Source organism: Dermacentor andersoni, chromosome 2, assembly GCF_023375885.2.
Source record: "Dermacentor andersoni chromosome 2, qqDerAnde1_hic_scaffold, whole genome shotgun sequence".
Lineage (NCBI taxonomy): Eukaryota > Metazoa > Arthropoda > Arachnida > Ixodida > Ixodidae > Dermacentor > Dermacentor andersoni.
This window is the reverse complement of record NC_092815.1, coordinates 90598999-90617333: the sequence shown is the minus strand read 5'-3', so window position 1 is coordinate 90617333 and position 18335 is coordinate 90598999. Positions and strand designations below refer to the sequence as shown.

Sequence of the window (18335 nt, the reverse complement as noted above, 5' to 3'; positions counted from 1 at the left end):
TTTTAGCTGAATTCATGGCCGTGGTGCTGGCATTACGCAAATTAGGACCATCAATTACGTCAGCCGTGATAGTCACTGATTCTTTATCATTGTGCTCATCCCTTACTGCTTCTAGTGATTCTCGCGTGATGAGGACATTTCAATCATTGGTACCTGGTTACTTGAGAAGCGTGCGTTTGATTTGGGTGCCTGGCCATAAAGGACTAATCATTAATGAAATTGCAGACTGTTACGTTTCGCCTACAACGCGCGGTAATGCCGGCGCGGATGCAACGGACGCCGGGGCTTTGTTCAAAGCGGCGGACATTTTGGCCCGTTCAACGCCGCCGCAACGCCTACCCGCCAAGCGTGTCCAGGCGTGTTTCAGTGCCACGTGTCTTCGTGTGTGCGTGTGTGTGTGTGTGCCCTCGCTTGTCAAAGCGCGGCAGCCGGGGAGCGGAGTTCCCCGAATGAGGAGCCTGGAGGTCTCTCGGCTCAACCGTTCGCGCCGTCGTGTGGGGGGGGGTTGGCGATGCGTCACTGCACTCGGTTCAGCAGGTCTCTCGGCTCGACCGTGCGCTCCGTCGTGGGCTCATGCTCCGCCGTCCCGTGACCTTCATCCCGTGACCTTCATCCCGTGACCTTCTCTTTTGGACCGCGACGCCGAGGGTATAAGAGCAGCTGCCCCCGGACGCCAGGAGAGAGGCTCCGATTTGTACTGTTGAGTGACGTGCTCTCCCGTCTCTCCACTTCGGTCGAACTGACCGGCCGCTCTTTTGCTATGTTAGAATAAACAAGTTGTTCTGTTACCAGTCTTCTCTTGCTTTGCCGGGACCTTCAGATGCTTCCAGTGCCCCAGGCCGCCAGGCCAACGCTACTGTTACGTTTCGCCTACAACGCGCGGTAATGCCGGCGCGGATGCAACGGACGCCGGGGCTTTGTTCAAAGCGGCGGACATTTTGGCCCGTCCGACGCCGCCGCAACGCCTACCCGCCAAGCGTGTCCAGGCGTGTTTCAGTGCCACGTGTCTTCGTGTGTGCGTGTGTGTGTGTGTGCCCTCGCTTGTCAAAGCGCGGCAGCCGGGGAGCGGAGTTCCCCGAATGAGGAGCCTGGAGGTCTCTCGGCTCAACCGTTCGCGCCGTCGTGTGGGGGGGGGTTGGCGATGCGTCACTGCACTCGGTTCAGCAGGTCTCTCGGCTCGACCGTGCGCTCCGTCGTGGGCTCATGCTCCGCCGTCCCGTGACCTTCATCCCGTGACCTTCATCCCGTGACCTTCTCTTTTGGACCGCGACGCCGAGGGTATAAGAGCAGCTGCCCCCGGACGCCAGGAGAGAGGCTCCGATTTGTACTGTTGAGTGACGTGCTCTCCCGTCTCTCCACTTCGGTCGACCTGACCGGCCGCTCTTTTGCTATGTTAGAATAAACAAGTTGTTCTGTTACCAGTCTTCTCATGCTTTGCCGGGACCTTCGGATGCTTCCAGTGCCCCAGGCCGCCAGGCCAACGCTACCCTTGGGGCTTGCGACCCATTGGCAATAACGGGCGTCAGCACCGAGACCCCATCAACTCGTGCCAGCGGTGCGATTCCAACATCTGGTTGCCAGCGGTGAGATCGCGACAACGGAGGCCAGCAGCGAAGAGATGCGGTTGACTGTATGCTGAGCAGCACAACGACCATCCGGGAGCAGTGCAACGAGCCCTGTGTGATGACTGGTTGCCTGCAGCGGAACGACTGCGCTGAAGTCTTGGCTGCAAGGTTTGGTGAGTGCGGGACTTTCTTCTTCTGAGTTTTGCCAGGCTTTTGTTAGTGTTAGAAACAGAGCTGGTAATTGTGGTTGTCGTTGCTGCCGGGTTGTTTGCGGCAAGACAATAGTAGGCAGTAGAGAAAGCAGCATTCAGAGCAGCCATGGATTTGAAGTCGTTGCGCAAACCGAAATTGCTGGAGCTTGCGAGAGAGTTGGGTCTGGATGTCTCAGACAAACTCAGAAAACCAGAACTGCTAAGGGCTATTCTTGAGTTAGAAGCTGAGGATGACGAGCTGTCGGAATGCCTTGAGACCATTGAGGAGAGGGAGGAGCAAAAAGAGAAACAGGAGCGCGAACTTAAAGAACAGAAAGAGAAAGATGAGCGCGAACGTAAAGAACAGAAAGAGAAAGATGAGCGCGAACTTAAAGAACAAAAAGAGAAAGAAAAAGAAGAGCGCGACCGTCAACACGCTTTGGAAATGAAGCGTCTCGAGTTAGAGATGGAACGCGCTCGTAATGGAAGTCAAGCACACGGTGCAGGAGAACGAGTATTGTTCAAAATGACTGACCTGATGCGGCCGTTTAAGCTTGGAGAGGACATTGGTTTGTTCCTGGTTAACTTTGAGCGAACGTGCGAGAAGCAGGGGTTCTCTCGGGAAACGTGGCCACAGCGCTTGCTCACTTTGCTACCCGGCGAGGCGGCCGACGTAGTCGCTCGCTTGGAGAGAGAGGAGGCAGAGGATTTCGACAAAGTGAAATCGAGTCTGCTAAAAAAGTACCGGCTGTCAGCGGAGGCGTTCCGTCGGAAGTTTCGGGAAAACGAGAAAGGCAGAAGTGAGTCATATACAGAGTTTGCGTACAGGCTTATGTCAAACATGCAGGAGTGGCTCAAAGAAGAGAAAGCGTTTGGTGACCATGAGAAAGTTCTGCAGTGTTTCGGGCTAGAACAGTTTTATAGTCGGTTACCTGAGAACGTGCGGTACTGGGTCTTGGATAGGCCAGACGTTAGTACGGTGGCTAGAGCCGCTGAGTTAGCCGAGGAGTTTGTGACGCGTCGGGCTCGCGGAGCTAAGGACGGTCAAAAGGGTGAATTTGGCTCTAAGTTTGAGAGGCCGAAGTTCACGCCCATGAGAAAGCGGTTCGAGACGAGGCAAGCGCGCGTGTGTTATACGTGCCCGAAGAGCTTCCGGTCGAGCTTCCGGGACTAGGCTCAGTGACGAACAGGAAAGACACCGATCAAGTCATTAGTGACTTAATAAGTAAAGCATCGCTGTCGCCTGAGCAGAAAACCGAACTACACCAGCTCTTACAAGAGTTTCAAGGTCTGTTCTCTGAGAGGCCTGGTAGGACTTCTGTCCTTACTCATGACATAGAACTTACCTCCCCAGAGCCAGTACGATCCAAGGCGTACCGGGTGTCACCCCGCCAGAGCGATATTATGGAGGCTGAGGTAAAGAAAATGCTACAGCTCGGTGTTATTGAAGCGGGTGAGAGTGATTATACCTCCCCTTTGATTTTAGTTGAGGTACCGGGCAAGGAACCTCGTCCTTGCGTCGACTACCGCAGGCTTAATTCCATCACTAAGGATCAAATTTATCCGATCCCTAACATCGAGGAGCGCCTTGAGAGAGTGAGTAGCGCTCAGTTTATTTCCACCCTAGATCTTGTCAGGGGTTATTGGCAGGTTCCACTTACAGAAGAGGCTAGTAGGTATGCGGCGTTCATTTCACCAATGGGGACATTCCGTCCTAAAGTTTTGAGTTTTGGTTTGAAGAACGCGCCATACTGCTTTTCAAGCCTCATGGATAAAGTGTTGCGGGGACAGCAAGAATTCGCTTTACCGTATCTAGACGACGTAGCGATATTCTCCGCATCCTGGCCTGAGCATATGGCGCACTTGCGGGCAGTGCTAACCCGCCTGCGCGATGCGGGCTTGACAGTCAAGGCTCCCAAGTGCCAGTTAGCACAGGCCGAGGTTGTCTACCTCGGACACGTGATTGGTCGGGGTCGTCGCCGCCCCTCTGAAATAAAGGTGGCCGCTGTGCGAGACTTCCCGCAACCGCGCACGAAGACCGATATTCGGTCGTTCTTAGGTGTCGCCGGCTACTATCAGAGGTACATCCCCAGGTACTCTGATATCGCGGCTCCCTTGACGGATGCTCTAAGAAAGACAGAGCCGCAGACAGTCGTCTGGGATGAGACGAAGGAAAGAGCTTTTAGCGCCCTAAAGAGCGCCCTAACAAGCCAGCCTGTGCTACGATCGCCCGACTACACAAAAGGGTTCGTTGTTCAGTATGATGCTAGTGAGCGAGGCATGGGCGTTGTACTGTGCCAACGGGAAAATGGAGAAGTAGAACACCCCGTCCTGTATGCTAGTCGTAAGCTGACGAGTCGTGAGCAGGCGTATAGCGCCACCGAGAAAGAGTGTGCGTGTATCGTGTGGGCCGTTCAGAAATTGCCATGTTACCTAGCCGGCTCGAGGTTTATCATTGAAACGGATCACTGCCCTCTCCAATGGCTGCAGACCATCTCTCCCAAAAATGGCCGCCTCCTGCGCTGGAGCCTCGCTTTGCAACAATATTCCTTTGAGGTGCGTTACAAAAAGGGGAGTCTCAACGGTAACGCCGATGGCTTAAGTCGAAGCCCCTAACGTGGGAATCAGCCTCAAAATTGCTTGTTACTGATGTTTTTCTTCCTGAGGCAGGATTTTTTTTAACTTATTGCTTTTGTGTAGTGTTTCAAAGTGATGATGTGCTTTCTAGTGCAATTTTCCGATTTGTGGACGCGTTCTGAGTGCTGCTAAACTACTGTAAGGAACTAGGCAGCAGTAAAAAAGGGGAAAGAGCCTGGCAGGGCTTAGTGAGGGTTGTGCCGTGCTTGCTGACTGAGCGGTTGATTTTTGGCGTGGTTCTAACGCTTGCCGGAAACGAGAACAAAAATGTCAACTCTCCCGAAGTCACTTTGCAGTGTCCTGTGTGCACCTGAACGTGAGAACGAGGCCTTCTCTGTGCGCTGCGCTCAAGAAACGCCCAAGGACGCCCAACTTCGGTTATGAGCATCATCGAGCGACATCCCTCCGGACAGCGGATGCAGTCCCCTGACCATCGGGATCTCCTTCCCCCGGCGGGGCGGTCTGTTACGTTTCGCCTACAACGCGCGGTAATGCCGGCGCGGATGCAACGGACGCCGGGGCTTTGTTCAAAGCGGCGGACATTTTGGCCCGTCCGACGCCGCCGCAACGCCTACCCGCCAAGCGTGTCCAGGCGTGTTTCAGTGCCACGTGTCTTCGTGTGTGCGTGTGTGTGTGCCCTCGCTTGTCAAAGCGCGGCAGCCGGGGAGCGGAGTTCCCCGAATGAGGAGCCTGGAGGTCTCTCGGCTCAACCGTTCGCGCCGTCGTGTGGGGGGGGGTTGGCGATGCGTCACTGCACTCGGTTCAGCAGGTCTCTCGGCTCGACCGTGCGCTCCGTCGTGGGCTCATGCTCCGCCGTCCCGTGACCTTCATCCCGTGACCTTCATCCCGTGACCTTCTCTTTTGGACCGCGACGCCGAGGGTATAAGAGCAGCTGCCCCCGGACGCCAGGAGAGAGGCTCCGATTTGTACTGTTGAGTGACGTGCTCTCCCGTCTCTCCACTTCGGTCGACCTGACCGGCCGCTCTTTTGCTATGTTAGAATAAACAAGTTGTTCTGTTACCAGTCTTCTCATGCTTTGCCGGGACCTTCGGATGCTTCCAGTGCCCCAGGCCGCCAGGCCAACGCTACCCTTGGGGCTTGCGACCCATTGGCAATAACGGGCGTCAGCACCGAGACCCCATCAACTCGTGCCAGCGGTGCGATTCTAACACTACCCTTGGGGCTTGCGACCCATTGGCAATAACGGGCGTCAGCACCGAGACCCCAACAACTCGTGCCAGCGGTGCGATTACTACAACTGATTGCCAGCGGTGAGATCGCGACAACGGAGGCCAGCAGCGAAGAGATGCGGTTGACTGTATGCTGAGCAGCACAACGACCATCCGGGAGCAGTGCAACGAGCCCTGTGTGATGACTGGTTGCCTGCAGCGGAACGACTGCGCTGAAGTCTTGGCTGCAAGGTTTGGTGAGTGCGGGACTTTCTTCTTCTGAGTTTTGCCAGGCTTTTGTTAGTGTTAGAAACAGAGCTGGTAATTGTGGTTGTCGTTGCTACCGGGTTAGTTTGTGGCAAGACAATAGTAGGCAGTAGAGAAAGCAGCATTCAGAGCAGCCATGGATTTGAAGTCGTTGCGCAAACCGAAATTGCTGGAGCTTGCAAGAGAGTTGGGTCTGGATGTCTCAGACAAACTCAGAAAACCAGAACTGCTAAGGGCTATTCTTGAGTTAGAAGCTGAGGATGACGAGCTGTCGGAATGCCTTGAGACCATTGAGGAGAGGGAGCGTGAACTTAAAGAACAGAAAGAGAAAGATGAGCGTGAACTTAAAGAACAAAAAGAGAAAGAAAAAGAAGAGCGCGACCGTCAACACGCTTTGGAAATGAAGCGTCTCGAGTTAGAGATGGAACGCGCTCGTAATGGAAGTCAGGCACACGGTGCAGGAGAACGAGTATTGTTCAAAATGACTGACCTGATGCGGCCGTTTAAGCTTGGAGAGGACATTGGTTTGTTCCTGGTTAACTTTGAGCGAACGTGCGAGAAGCAGGGGTTCTCTCGGGAAACGTGGCCACAGCCCTTGCTCACTTTGCTACCCGGCGAGGCGGCCGACGTAGTCGCTCGCTTGGAGAGAGAGGAGGCAGAGGATTTCGACAAAGTGAAATCGAGTCTGCTAAAAAAGTACAGGCTGTCAGCGGAGGCGTTCCGTCGGAAGTTTCGGGAAAATGAGAAAGGCAGAAGTGAGTCATATACAGAGTTTGCGTACAGGCTTATGTCAAACATGCAGGAGTGGCTCAAAGAAGAGAAAGCGTTTGGTGACCACGAGAAAGTTCTGCAGTGTTTCGGGCTAGAACAGTTTTATAGTCGGTTACCTGAGAACGTGCGGTACTGGGTCTTGGATAGGCCAGACGTTAGTACGGTGGCTAGAGCCGCTGAGTTAGCCGAGGAGTTTGTGACGCGTCGGGCTCGCGGAGCTAAGGACGGTCAAAAGGGTGAATTTGGCTCCAAGTTTGAGAGGCCGAAGTTCACACCCATGAGAGCAAAGGGGGATACACGTAGTGCGGATGCGAGTGAAGGCAGTCCGACCGAACGTACGGAGACGGCGGCAACCGAAGCCGAACGCAGAAAGCGGTTCGAGACGAGGCAAGCGCGCGTTTGTTATACGTGCCAGAAGCCGGGTCACTTTTCGGCGCAGTGTCCAGAAACAAAAACAAAAGTCGTGTTTTTGTCTTTATGCAGCACTGACGAGAACATGAAGCTTCTCGAGCCTTACATGCGAGACCTCCTCGTGAACGGGAAAGAGTGCCGAGTGCTTCGCGATTCCGCAGCTACAATGGATGTAGTTCACCCCTCTTACGTAGAACCCGAAATGTTCACGGGCGAGTGCGCATGGATCAAGCAAGCAGTGGAAGCTCATAGCGTGTGTCTGCCGGTAGCAAAAGTGCTTATTGAAGGACCTTTCGGAGCACTTGAGACGGAGGCCGCAGTGTCATCTATGCTGCCCCCCCAGTACCCGTACCTATTTTCGAACAGGTCCGATCACCTCCTGCGCGAGAAGGGGCTTTTGTTTGGTGAGGCTAGCGTTCAGGCCTTAACCAGATCGAAGGTTCGGGAGCTCGCTGCAAAGGCGGTAGTTGCGGGGCCGACGTTGTTGAATGATGAGAAAGGGTCAGAGGCGCAGCAAGCTGGTATTCAGAGCACGCCCGAACGGGATAAAATTGAGCCTGTAGCGTTAAAGGCACCAGATACTGGAGAGGAAATTCCCGACACGGGAAAGTTAGAAGAGCTGTCTCCAGATTTGCTCATCGCGCCTACGTCAGACGGACTTAACAGGTTGCTAAAAGTCAGCCGGTCGGCTTTGATAGCCGAGCAAAAGAAGGATGGCAGCCTAGAAAACATACGCTGCATTATCAAGGAAGGTATCGCCAAGAAAAATGCTCGCTTTGTGGAAAGAGGTGGGGTCCTGTACCGGAAGTATCTAGACCGCAGGGGAGTGGAGTTCGATCAGCTGATCGTGCCTCAATGCTATCGTCAGGATCTGTTGCGCTTGTCGCATGGGGGTTCGTGGTCCGGACACCTAGGAGTTAAGAAAACTAAGGACCGTCTCTTGCAGGAGTACTATTGGCCAGGGTGTTTTCGGGACGCAGACCACTTTGTGAAGACATGCGACACCTGTCAGCGGGTGGGCAAGCCAGGGGACAAATCGAGGGCGCCGTTGAAGTTGGTACCTATCATTACGGAGCCTTTTAGACGGCTCGTTATTGATACAGTGGGACCTCTGCCGGTAACAGCCACGGGGTACCGACACATTTTGACTGTGATCTGCCCAGCGACAAAGTTCCCTGAAGCAGTGCCGCTTAAAGAACTCAGCTCAGTTGAGATAGTCAGTGCACTACTGTCCATATTTGCGCGAGTTGGTTTTCCTGCAGAAATCCAGTCAGATCAGGGCACAGTGTTTACTAGCGCTTTGACGACAGCCTTTCTCGAAAGGTGCGGGGTAAGGCTGTTACACAGCTCAGTGCACCACCCCCAGTCGAATTCCGTTGAGAAGCTCCACTCCGTCATGAAGCGCGTGTTGAGAGCATTGTGTTTTGAACATCAAACTGACTGGGAGCTGTGTCTGCCTGGAGTGATGTTTGCATTAAGGACCGCGCCGCATGCGGCTACGGGGTTTTCGCCAGCTGAGCTGGTGTACGGTCGCTCGCTGCGATCTCCGCTTCGCATGCTTCGAGAATCATGGGAAGGCAGGGGCGACGACCCAGTCGTGGTAGAGTACGTGCTTAAGCTCCTCGAACGCTTAAGAAGGGCACAGGAGTTGTCAGGTGAAGCAATGGCAGAGGCCCAGCAGAGGGCCAAGGTTTATTATGATCGGACAGCCAGGGCCCGTCGTTTTGAGGTGGGCGATGAGGTCATGATATTGCGCACATCGCTAAAGAACAAACTCGACGTGCAGTGGGAGGGCCCAGCACGGATTGTTCAAAAACTGTCGGACGTTAACTACGTGGTGAGTCTGCCAGGAAAGCGGAAAGCACAGCAAGTTTACCACTGTAATCTGCTCAAACCCTATAAGCAACGGGAAGCAGTGGTGTGCATGATGGTAAACGTGCCCGAAGAGCTTCCGGTCGAGCTTCCGGGACTAGGCTCAGTGACGAACAGGAAAGACGCCGATCAAGTCATTAGTGACTTAATAAGTAAAGCATCGCTGTCGCCTGAGCAGAAAACCGAACTACACCAGCTCTTACAAGAGTTTCAAGGTCTGTTCTCTGAGAGGCCTGGTAGGACTTCTGTCCTTACTCATGACATAGAACTTACCTCCCCAGAGCCAGTACGATCCAAGGCGTACCGGGTGTCACCCCGCCAGAGCGATATTATGGAGGCTGAGGTAAAGAAAATGCTACAGCTCGGTGTTATTGAAGCGGGTGAGAGTGATTATACCTCCCCTTTGATTTTAGTTGAGGTACCGGGCAAGGAACCTCGTCCTTGCGTCGACTACCGCAGGCTTAATTCCATCACTAAGGATCAAATTTATCCGATCCCTAACATCGAGGAGCGCCTTGAGAGAGTGAGTAGCGCTCAGTTTATTTCCACCCTAGATCTTGTCAGGGGTTATTGGCAGGTTCCACTTACAGAAGAGGCTAGTAGGTATGCGGCGTTCATTTCACCAATGGGGACATTCCGTCCTAAAGTTTTGAGTTTTGGTTTGAAGAACGCGCCATACTGCTTTTCAAGCCTCATGGATAAAGTGTTGCGGGGACAGCAAGAATTCGCTTTACCGTATCTAGACGACGTAGCGATATTCTCCGCATCCTGGCCTGAGCATATGGCGCACTTGCGGGCAGTGCTAACCCGCCTGCGCGATGCGGGCTTGACAGTCAAGGCTCCCAAGTGCCAGTTAGCACAGGCCGAGGTTGTCTACCTCGGACACGTGATTGGTCGGGGTCGTCGCCGCCCCTCTGAAATAAAGGTGGCCGCTGTGCGAGACTTCCCGCAACCGCGCACGAAGACCGATATTCGGTCGTTCTTAGGTGTCGCCGGCTACTATCAGAGGTACATCCCCAGGTACTCTGATATCGCGGCTCCCTTGACGGATGCTCTAAGAAAGACAGAGCCGCAGACAGTCGTCTGGGATGAGACGAAGGAAAGAGCTTTTAGCGCCCTAAAGAGCGCCCTAACAAGCCAGCCTGTGCTACGATCGCCCGACTACACAAAAGGGTTCGTTGTTCAGTATGATGCTAGTGAGCGAGGCATGGGCGTTGTACTGTGCCAACGGGAAAATGGAGAAGTAGAACACCCCGTCCTGTATGCTAGTCGTAAGCTGACGAGTCGTGAGCAGGCGTATAGCGCCACCGAGAAAGAGTGTGCGTGTATTGTGTGGGCCGTTCAGAAATTGTCATGTTACCTAGCCGGCTCGAGGTTTATCATTGAAACGGATCACTGCCCTCTCCAATGGCTGCAGACCATCTCTCCCAAAAATGGCCGCCTCCTGCGCTGGAGCCTCGCTTTGCAACAATATTCCTTTGAGGTGCGTTACAAAAAGGGGAGTCTCAACGGTAACGCCGATGGCTTAAGTCGAAGCCCCTAACGTGGGAATCAGCCTCAAAATTGCTTGTTACTGATGTTTTTCTTCCTGAGGCAGGATTTTTTTTAACTTATTGCTTTTGTATAGTGTTTCAAAGTGATGATGTGCTTTCTAGTGCAATTTTCCGATTTGTGGACGCGTTCTGAGTGCTGCTAAACTACTGTAAGGAACTAGGCAGCAGTATAAAAGGGGAAAGAGCCTGGCAGGGCTTAGTGAGGGTTGTGCCGTGCTTGCTGACTGAGCGGTTGACTTTCGGCGTAGTTCTAACGCTTGCCGGAAACGAGAACAAAAATGTCAACTCTCCCGAAGTCACTTTGCAGTGTCCTGTGTGCACCTGAACGTGAGAACGAGGCCTTCTCTGTGCGCTGCGCTCAAGAAACGCCAAAGGACGCCCGACTACGGTTATGAGCATCATCGAGCGACATCCCTCCGGACAGCGGATGCAGTCCCCTGACCATCGGGATCTCCTTCCCCCGGCGGGGCGGTCTGTTACGTTTCGCCTACAACGCGCGGTAATGCCGGCGCGGATGCAACGGACGCCGGGGCTTTGTTCAAAGCGGCGGACATTTTGGCCCGTTCAACGCCGCCGCAACGCCTACCCGCCAAGCGTGTCCAGGCGTGTTTCAGTGCCACGTGTCTTCGTGTGTGCGTGTGTGTGTGTGTGCCCACGCTTGTCAAAGCGCGGCAGCCGGGGAGCGGAGCTCCCCAAGTGAGGGTTGGCGATGCGTCACTACACTCGGTTCAGCAGGTCTCTCGGCTCGACCGTGCGCGCCGTCGTGGGCTCATGCTCCGCCGTCCCGTGACCTTCATCCCGTGACCTTCATCCCGTGACCTTCCCTTTTGGACCGCGACGCCGAGAGTATAAGAGCAGCTGCCCCCGGACGCCAGGAGAGAGGCTCCGATTTGTACTGTTGAGTTACGTGCTCTCCCGTCTCTCCACTTCGGTCGAACTGACCGGCCGCTCTTTTGCTATGTTAGAATAAACAAGTTGTTCTGTTACCAGTCTTCTCTTGCTTTGCCGGGACCTTCAGATGCTTCCAGTGCCCCAGGCCGCCAGGCCAACGCTACCCTTGGGGCTTGCGACCCATTGGCAATAACGGGCGTCAGCACCGAGACCCCAACAAGACTCTCTAGCCAAGGCATCGATAAGTGGCCCGATTCTTCCTTGCTGCCCTTTGACTGCTTACGTTACTGCAGCTAGATTTCGCAGGAGTATCATTATACAGTCCGTATCAGGCTCCGCAATTACTAACTCTGAGGATTACGGACATCTCCTACACCCTTGGAACAGAGATTTTTGCCGAACACGGAAAATTGAAGTGTCCATCACGAAGCTGCGCTGCCGTATACCTGCATTGAACTTCTACCTCCACAGGTCTGGTCTGGTCCCCTCACCATTATGCTCATTCTGTGGCGAAGCGGAGACAATCGACCATTTCTTGTTGTCTTGCAGACGGTTTTCTATTCTAAGAAAACGACTACTTGAAATGCCGCTTCGCTCTATTGGTCTAACTTTATCCTATCCTAGCCTGTGATCCTATCTTTTGGAGCCTCCATTGTTGGGTTCAGCCACAGAAATGTTTGCTTGGCGATCCAAAATTACCTAATTGAAACCAATCGTTTTCCATGTTAGATTGATCGTTCTCCCTCCCTACCATAGCTTTCTTTTATTTCTTATCTATTATTAATTGTTATTGTAATTATTATTATTATTTTCTTATACCCGGTTTTCATCTGATTATCTATTTTTTTTTTCTCCAGACATAAAACGTTTACTTTTAAGCTCACACGCCCAAATTGTTAACTCCCTTGTTTCATTATTATTTTTAGGAACCTAATTAAACCGCCCGATTCTTGGCCAATCCCCCACTGTGGGTATGTGCCACGGCCACATAGGACAACAACAACAACAACAACGACTCGTAATTGATCTTCTTTGGATCCAGTACGACGCTGGTTTGTCGATTCCCACCCCAAACGCGCTCGTAAATTGGATAAGAAAAGCACTCAATACTTAGAACTGAAAGTAACATCTTGAGGCTCACGGGTTCGCTTTTGCACAGGCATGGCGTCCGAGAGGAGGAACGCGAGCGCTACACATTATCTCGGAGGCCGTCCAATACTGCGCCAGATGGCACTCGTTCTCTCATGTGGTGGATTGCTGTTTTATTTGCACCCGACATAGAATACTCTGCCGAGTATCAGCGTGGTACATTTGAAAACAGAACAGCCTTATCTGCTCTATTCTCATTTTTGTTGTGTGCACTATTTCGTACACATACGCAAATACCCCAAAAGTGGACTGGAAATATGGTCTCCGCGTTAATACACTTTGTAAGGCACCTTCACGCGCAATGCAGAAGATGTTGGTCTGATTTCCATCTGCTGCAAGTTATATTTAGCCCACTTTAATTCTCATATATATAGTTTGTGTCAGCGCACTTCAAGCAAACGTAACAATTATTTGCACCTATGATTTCCAATGCTTCATAATCTGTTTCCTCGCATGATTGTTACTTAATATGTACATGTTCTTATACATCATATCCTTATTATCATGTAAGCCACTAACCGAGCGTCGCTGTCAAAATAGTTGAATCATGACTGAAAACATATGTTGCTATTCATATATAAAAGGGCACATTCTGCTTCAGTTTGTCCAAGACAAATACGCACGTTAGACCGACTTTTGCAGCACGGCAAACTCTGTCCTACGCGAATTATACGTTGCTGTTTTCCTTTCCTCATCCGGTTCTCCTCGTAGTTAGCAAACCGAATTCACTTTCCTTAACTTCACTTCTTGACGCCTTCACGTTTCCTTTTCTGGCGTGTTGTTTGTTATTGGGCTAGAGGAGGCTGAGCAAACGTAATTGCTGCGCCTAAAACCAGGCAGAAGCTCCAACAGCTTTCACTCTTTTGTTCTTACTTTAATATTTCCCCGTTTAGATAAGCGCTACGAATATATTCAATGTGTTTTCAAGCATGGTGAAAACAAAGCTTGAACATTATGCGCGCTTCAAAGGCTGTGATCGAAAACCCATTAGTCTAACGCTGAATTTAGGAGCGGGTTATTCAAGGAAGATTCGCAAGTAGTATTTTGCCTGTAATAGGAATGGCTTTGCGAAGAAAATGTTGCTGTCTTTTTCTGGGTGGCCGTTTGCCGCCACTAAATCGAAATCGCTAAAACTTTAGGCAATATGTTGCTAACGTTTCTACACCTCTTCGGTCTCTCGCAGGTTACCTTATACATGGAGAAACGGGAATTCTGTGACCTGGGAACTTGCACGGAGCCAGTAGGTGAGTTCTGGTGTCATTTGTTTAAATTTTCCCAACGCACTGCAGATGAAAGATGCTGCGGTGAAAGCTCCTTCTACTGTGCACTGGGTGCATACATGCTCCATGGCTTCCTGTACAAGGCACAGGAACTAACGTTTATGAGAAGCAACCTCTACAGAAGTTACCGCGAAAGAAAGTGAAAATGTTCGTTTTTATGAAGATTACACTTTAAAAAGTCGTATACTCATTTCCCTCAACTTTTTTTTTTCAATGTGCGAGCGTATGTGCGTGCGAGTGTTTGTCAAAGGGAGCGAGGGGTCTTACAGAGACGAGTCTCATATAACAAGCATATAGAAGGCTCGGAGCGAAAATGTCTACGGCAGTGTTCTCTCCTCAGCGTACTCAGAACAGTGACCTTAATTTCTCTCTCTTTATTTTATAGTTACTTCCGATTGATATAATAGCAGCGGTGGACATAATATGTATTGGTATGCATTTAACGTGCGCCCAAAGCACTGTACACGAGCTTTCTTGCATTTCGCCCTCATCAGAATGTGGCCACCTTGGTCGGGAAACGAACCGGCGACCTCGTGCTCAGCAGCGCAACGCCACTTGGCCACCGCGGCGTATGTAGAGATCTGTTTAGACGTGCATGCTTCAGAAACGGAATTACATTCATTTGGCCGGTAAATGCAGATTACCAACGAAAAGAGATGTCCCTGCCACAAATGCGCCGTAACCGGTGCGTGGTGTATCAGTGTGACACCGCGAGCCTCAAAGTGTTTTCTCCTATAGACCATATTTAGCGCCGGAAAAGTTCTTACAATTCGCAACGCAACCCTTTGTTATTCATAAGCAGTTGACTAGGTCCGAGAAGTCGCCGTCAAAATTCATTCCGTTACCGGAAAAATACGGAACGAAGTACGACGCGGCGCAGCCAGCAGTCTTTCGCTCTTGGTTCCTTTTCTGGCTTGACAAGCCATCTCTCAGTTTAACGTTAACCTTTCTTTGCTACTGAAAAAAAAAAGCGTAACTTAAAATAACATGGCTTAAAAAAATATCCTTAGTATTCAGTGTCACTTTAATCTAGGCCAGTGGGTACAGGTCGCCGAGCGCTTCCTCTCGCGTCTCGCAGAGGGCGTGGTAGTGCTCGATGCCGACCAGCTGCAGCCCAACGAGCGGCTCCTGGTGGCGCTGGTGGGCCGGTTCCGGTACGGCCGCGAGGAGGACGAGATCCTGGGCATGACGCTCTGCCGAGAGGTCTACCTGGGACACACGCAGCTCTGCCACGAGCAGCCCAGCTCGCCCCGCACCCCGCAAGCCGCCACCGGATCCTCCACCACAGAGCCGCCAAAGTACGTACTACGTTACATCTGTGCTTCCATCAGTTCTGCATAGGAACGATACGGCTGACATCGGTGGCTCACGATAGGACGCTGAAAGAGGATGACAAAAGAACAGTGAAAGAGGACAACACACTGGCATTGTCCTTTGGCCACTGGATGTTCTTTGTAGGCTTTTCGTTGCCTTTATCCTTCTGCGAAGACTTTCCGACTCCAACTATTTGAGTTTTCGCTATTTGCCCACAAGACGGCGCGATCGATTGCTTCTCTCTACAAGCGGCCGCAAGACGTTTCCAGGAACGATACATACAGCATTGCTCGACAGTACTCGCACCATAATTGCTGTATTTTTAAACATCTCTCGCATACCATATTTCACAGCTTATCAAGAAAGAAGGTAACACGGTGATTCGTTGCCATGCACCTGCTTAATTTTGCTGCACAGAAAGACTTGCTGCATGACCAAATTCTTTTCTGCGCGAAAATTGGGCGTGACTAGAACTCCCTAATAAGAAACCGGTAGGAGCGCGAATACAATTGTCGCAGCGGAGAGGTTGCTATAAATTTCGCTTCCTCCCAGACAACCGGTCAAGTTTGTCATTCTCTTCGATTCGCCGATGTTTATCTTTTAACTACAACGCCTGCAAGGTGTGCAGTGCATGTAGATGGCTGCGAGTCCAGTACACTGTCTCCCTCACGAGCTCAGTAACCACATAGCAAAACCATTAAAGAAGACAAATAGATCAGAATGAGCGCGTTTCATTATCCTCTCTGGCAATGTCGTCAGCCTTCATGGGCGCGCGCATATCTCCGCAGTTTGCTGTTGCTTCGAGACGCTGCTCCCCCTTTCCTACTAACCTCCCGCACTTCGTTACCCCATGCACGCGAGCCAAGGGTGTCACAAGTGCTTCGTGGATTGGACGAGCGGGGTGCAACGCTTACTTGCCCACCGCTGCGCCGTCCCGCCAAAGTGTCTCCAATGACAGTCATTCCGAAGACCTGGGTAAAAGGGCGGGAGCCAGCACTCCCCTGCCCTTCCCATTATCGCGCACTTTCGGCAAGCACAGCGATGGGCCTGTGGGAATCGTCGACAGTTCACTCACGTCCGCGTACCGCCGCCACTCCCATTTTGCAGATCCCCCGGCCGTGCCCTGTATGCCATGCAGCTGGGACCTGTGCACCGAAGGTTGATGGACGCCCTGGGCGAAGCGGCCGTGCCTTTTCGTTTCGAGGTGAGCGCCGCGCGCTTACCGGGAGCGCAAATCGCGGAGTTACGTATCCAGTGCTGGATGCTGCATATTGTCGTGACTAGCAGCGAAAACAACCCGTTGACGGACTGCGTGCTTCGCGGCAAGCGTGCACAGATGAGTCAATCAGAGCAGAAGCGTCCGACGAAAATGGGTTTCCAAGATACGCGAGCAGCGAAGGGCAGGCGCAGAAGTGCCGCCGACAGAGCTTTCGACGTGCCACAGTTGGCGAACGAGACGCGAATACGAATATCCAGGAATGAGCGAGAAGAACAAAGGGAACCGAGGCGTACGATATTTTTGTTAGTTACAACCATACCGAGAAAACAGATGATGAGGTCGGGAAAAGCGTGTGGGAATTTTTTTTAGGTGTTCATTTTAACTGAAATGCACGAAAAATAGGGAAAGTGCCAAAGACGGCTTGGTCACATCGTCGTTCACAACGAGTAGAGCACACGAGGCGACCAAGCGAGCCGAATCGAGTGTCAGAACGTCGCTCCCACGCGACCACGTACTGTGTCGTGACGTCACGACACAGTGTCCTCCTGGGAAGCGAAACCGAAACTAACTGTAAAAGAGGTGTTATGTTAAACTAATTACGGCGCTCTGAGACTTGTCACTTTTTCTATAGTTTAGAGATTTATAAGACCTTCAATTAACAACAAGAAACTGAACAGTCGAAAATATCATGTCAGTACCCCTTTAAGGAATACCGCGACGGCTTTGATCACGTCAATTTCCTCGGGTATTTGTGTATGTGCACATGGGTAGCCCTGGGAGTGTTAGCCAGCGCCATCCACGACAGCATTTGGGGTGTATCCTTTCAACCGCAAGCGTCACGTTATAGACTGCGTGTTCAGAAGTTCTCGTATACCTGAACTTAGGAACATGCAACTGGCTCGTAATTAAGAACGATTCTCGTCCGCCCACATCGAAGTAACGATGAGAGTTGTTCCGAGTCCTAAGAGGAGTGAGCACCGCATAGTGACATTTAAAATGAACCGAAATACCTTTCGCCATAAACTCACGTAATAAGAATGCTAGAAGAAAATCTGGCGGTGGTTATGCGTCTGCAGGCTTTGACAGAGACAGAACTTCATCCACCAAATCAATGCGTAAGAATTATGGGTATTTATTTATTTATTTATTTATTTATTTATTCATGGCTTTGTCTAAACCTCGCCCTTTTAGGTTGAAACCACTGATTACTTCTTTCAACGTAATCTAGCTGTCATTGCAAGCTTGTGATGGAAATTAAAATTTTCATTTAGCTTCTAATCTATACCTTCATACTGTTCTGAGCACATCAAAAAAGTAACAAGAACATTTTAAAGTATCTAAAGTACCTAATCACGCGTTGTCAGTCTTACTGTCCAGATGTCTGTTGGAACTAGGGAGATGCATACTCGAAGGCGTCAAGATTCTGCGCTAAAAATTATCTAACGGAATAAATTGTGAGCGTCACTCTCACCATGCTCAAAAGAAACGCTTTCCGACTGGCGCACGCAGCAAAGCTCAACCATAATGAGTAGCGAAGGTAGTTCAGTTATGTTTTCTGAAAGAAGCCCTGTCAAATCACCTAAAAATCAGCAGTGACTTCCACGACTGCAACGCCACACTTCCCTCTAATCGTGGTCTAAAGCTCTAGGTCGTTTGCCGACGCTGCCGTTACATCTCTTTCCCTAAAAAATACTCGCCTGTGAAAACGTGTTCCCCTGGACCTACAAAATTGCAATGGAGCTGCATATTCCCATGATGAAGGGTGACATAGACGAGCTGGGCACAAACCCCAGTGCAAACCGACAGACAGGCACACACACACACGCAAGCACGCACACACACAAACATAAACACAGCACACTAAGACGCACACTCCATAAAATCTAGTCTGGTTAAGGTTTGTGTCCTACTTAGCGTACAAGCCTCCAGGCTAAAAGCATACAGCGTATAGTTACGCAAGAATAAGCACACTTCCGTGGATCACCCACGAAGCACACGCTGAATGGGCGGATGAAAATCAATCGCATGCTTCTTCTTATTTCGCTT

At 51.3% G+C, this 18335-nt stretch overlaps 1 protein-coding gene across 1 annotated transcript in view; it reads left to right on the top strand.

The window, feature by feature from the left end:
• The window catches only part of LOC126541978 (phosrestin-2-like), a 375838-nt gene that overhangs the window by 295613 nt on the left and 61890 nt on the right, over positions 1-18335 (top strand). Inside the window, exons 3-5 of the mRNA XM_072286138.1 lie at positions 13660-13720; positions 14835-15054; positions 16178-16274. Coding sequence (XP_072142239.1) covers positions 13660-13720; positions 14835-15054; positions 16178-16274 — 378 coding nt within the window. The remainder of the gene's footprint in view (positions 1-13659; positions 13721-14834; positions 15055-16177; positions 16275-18335) is intronic.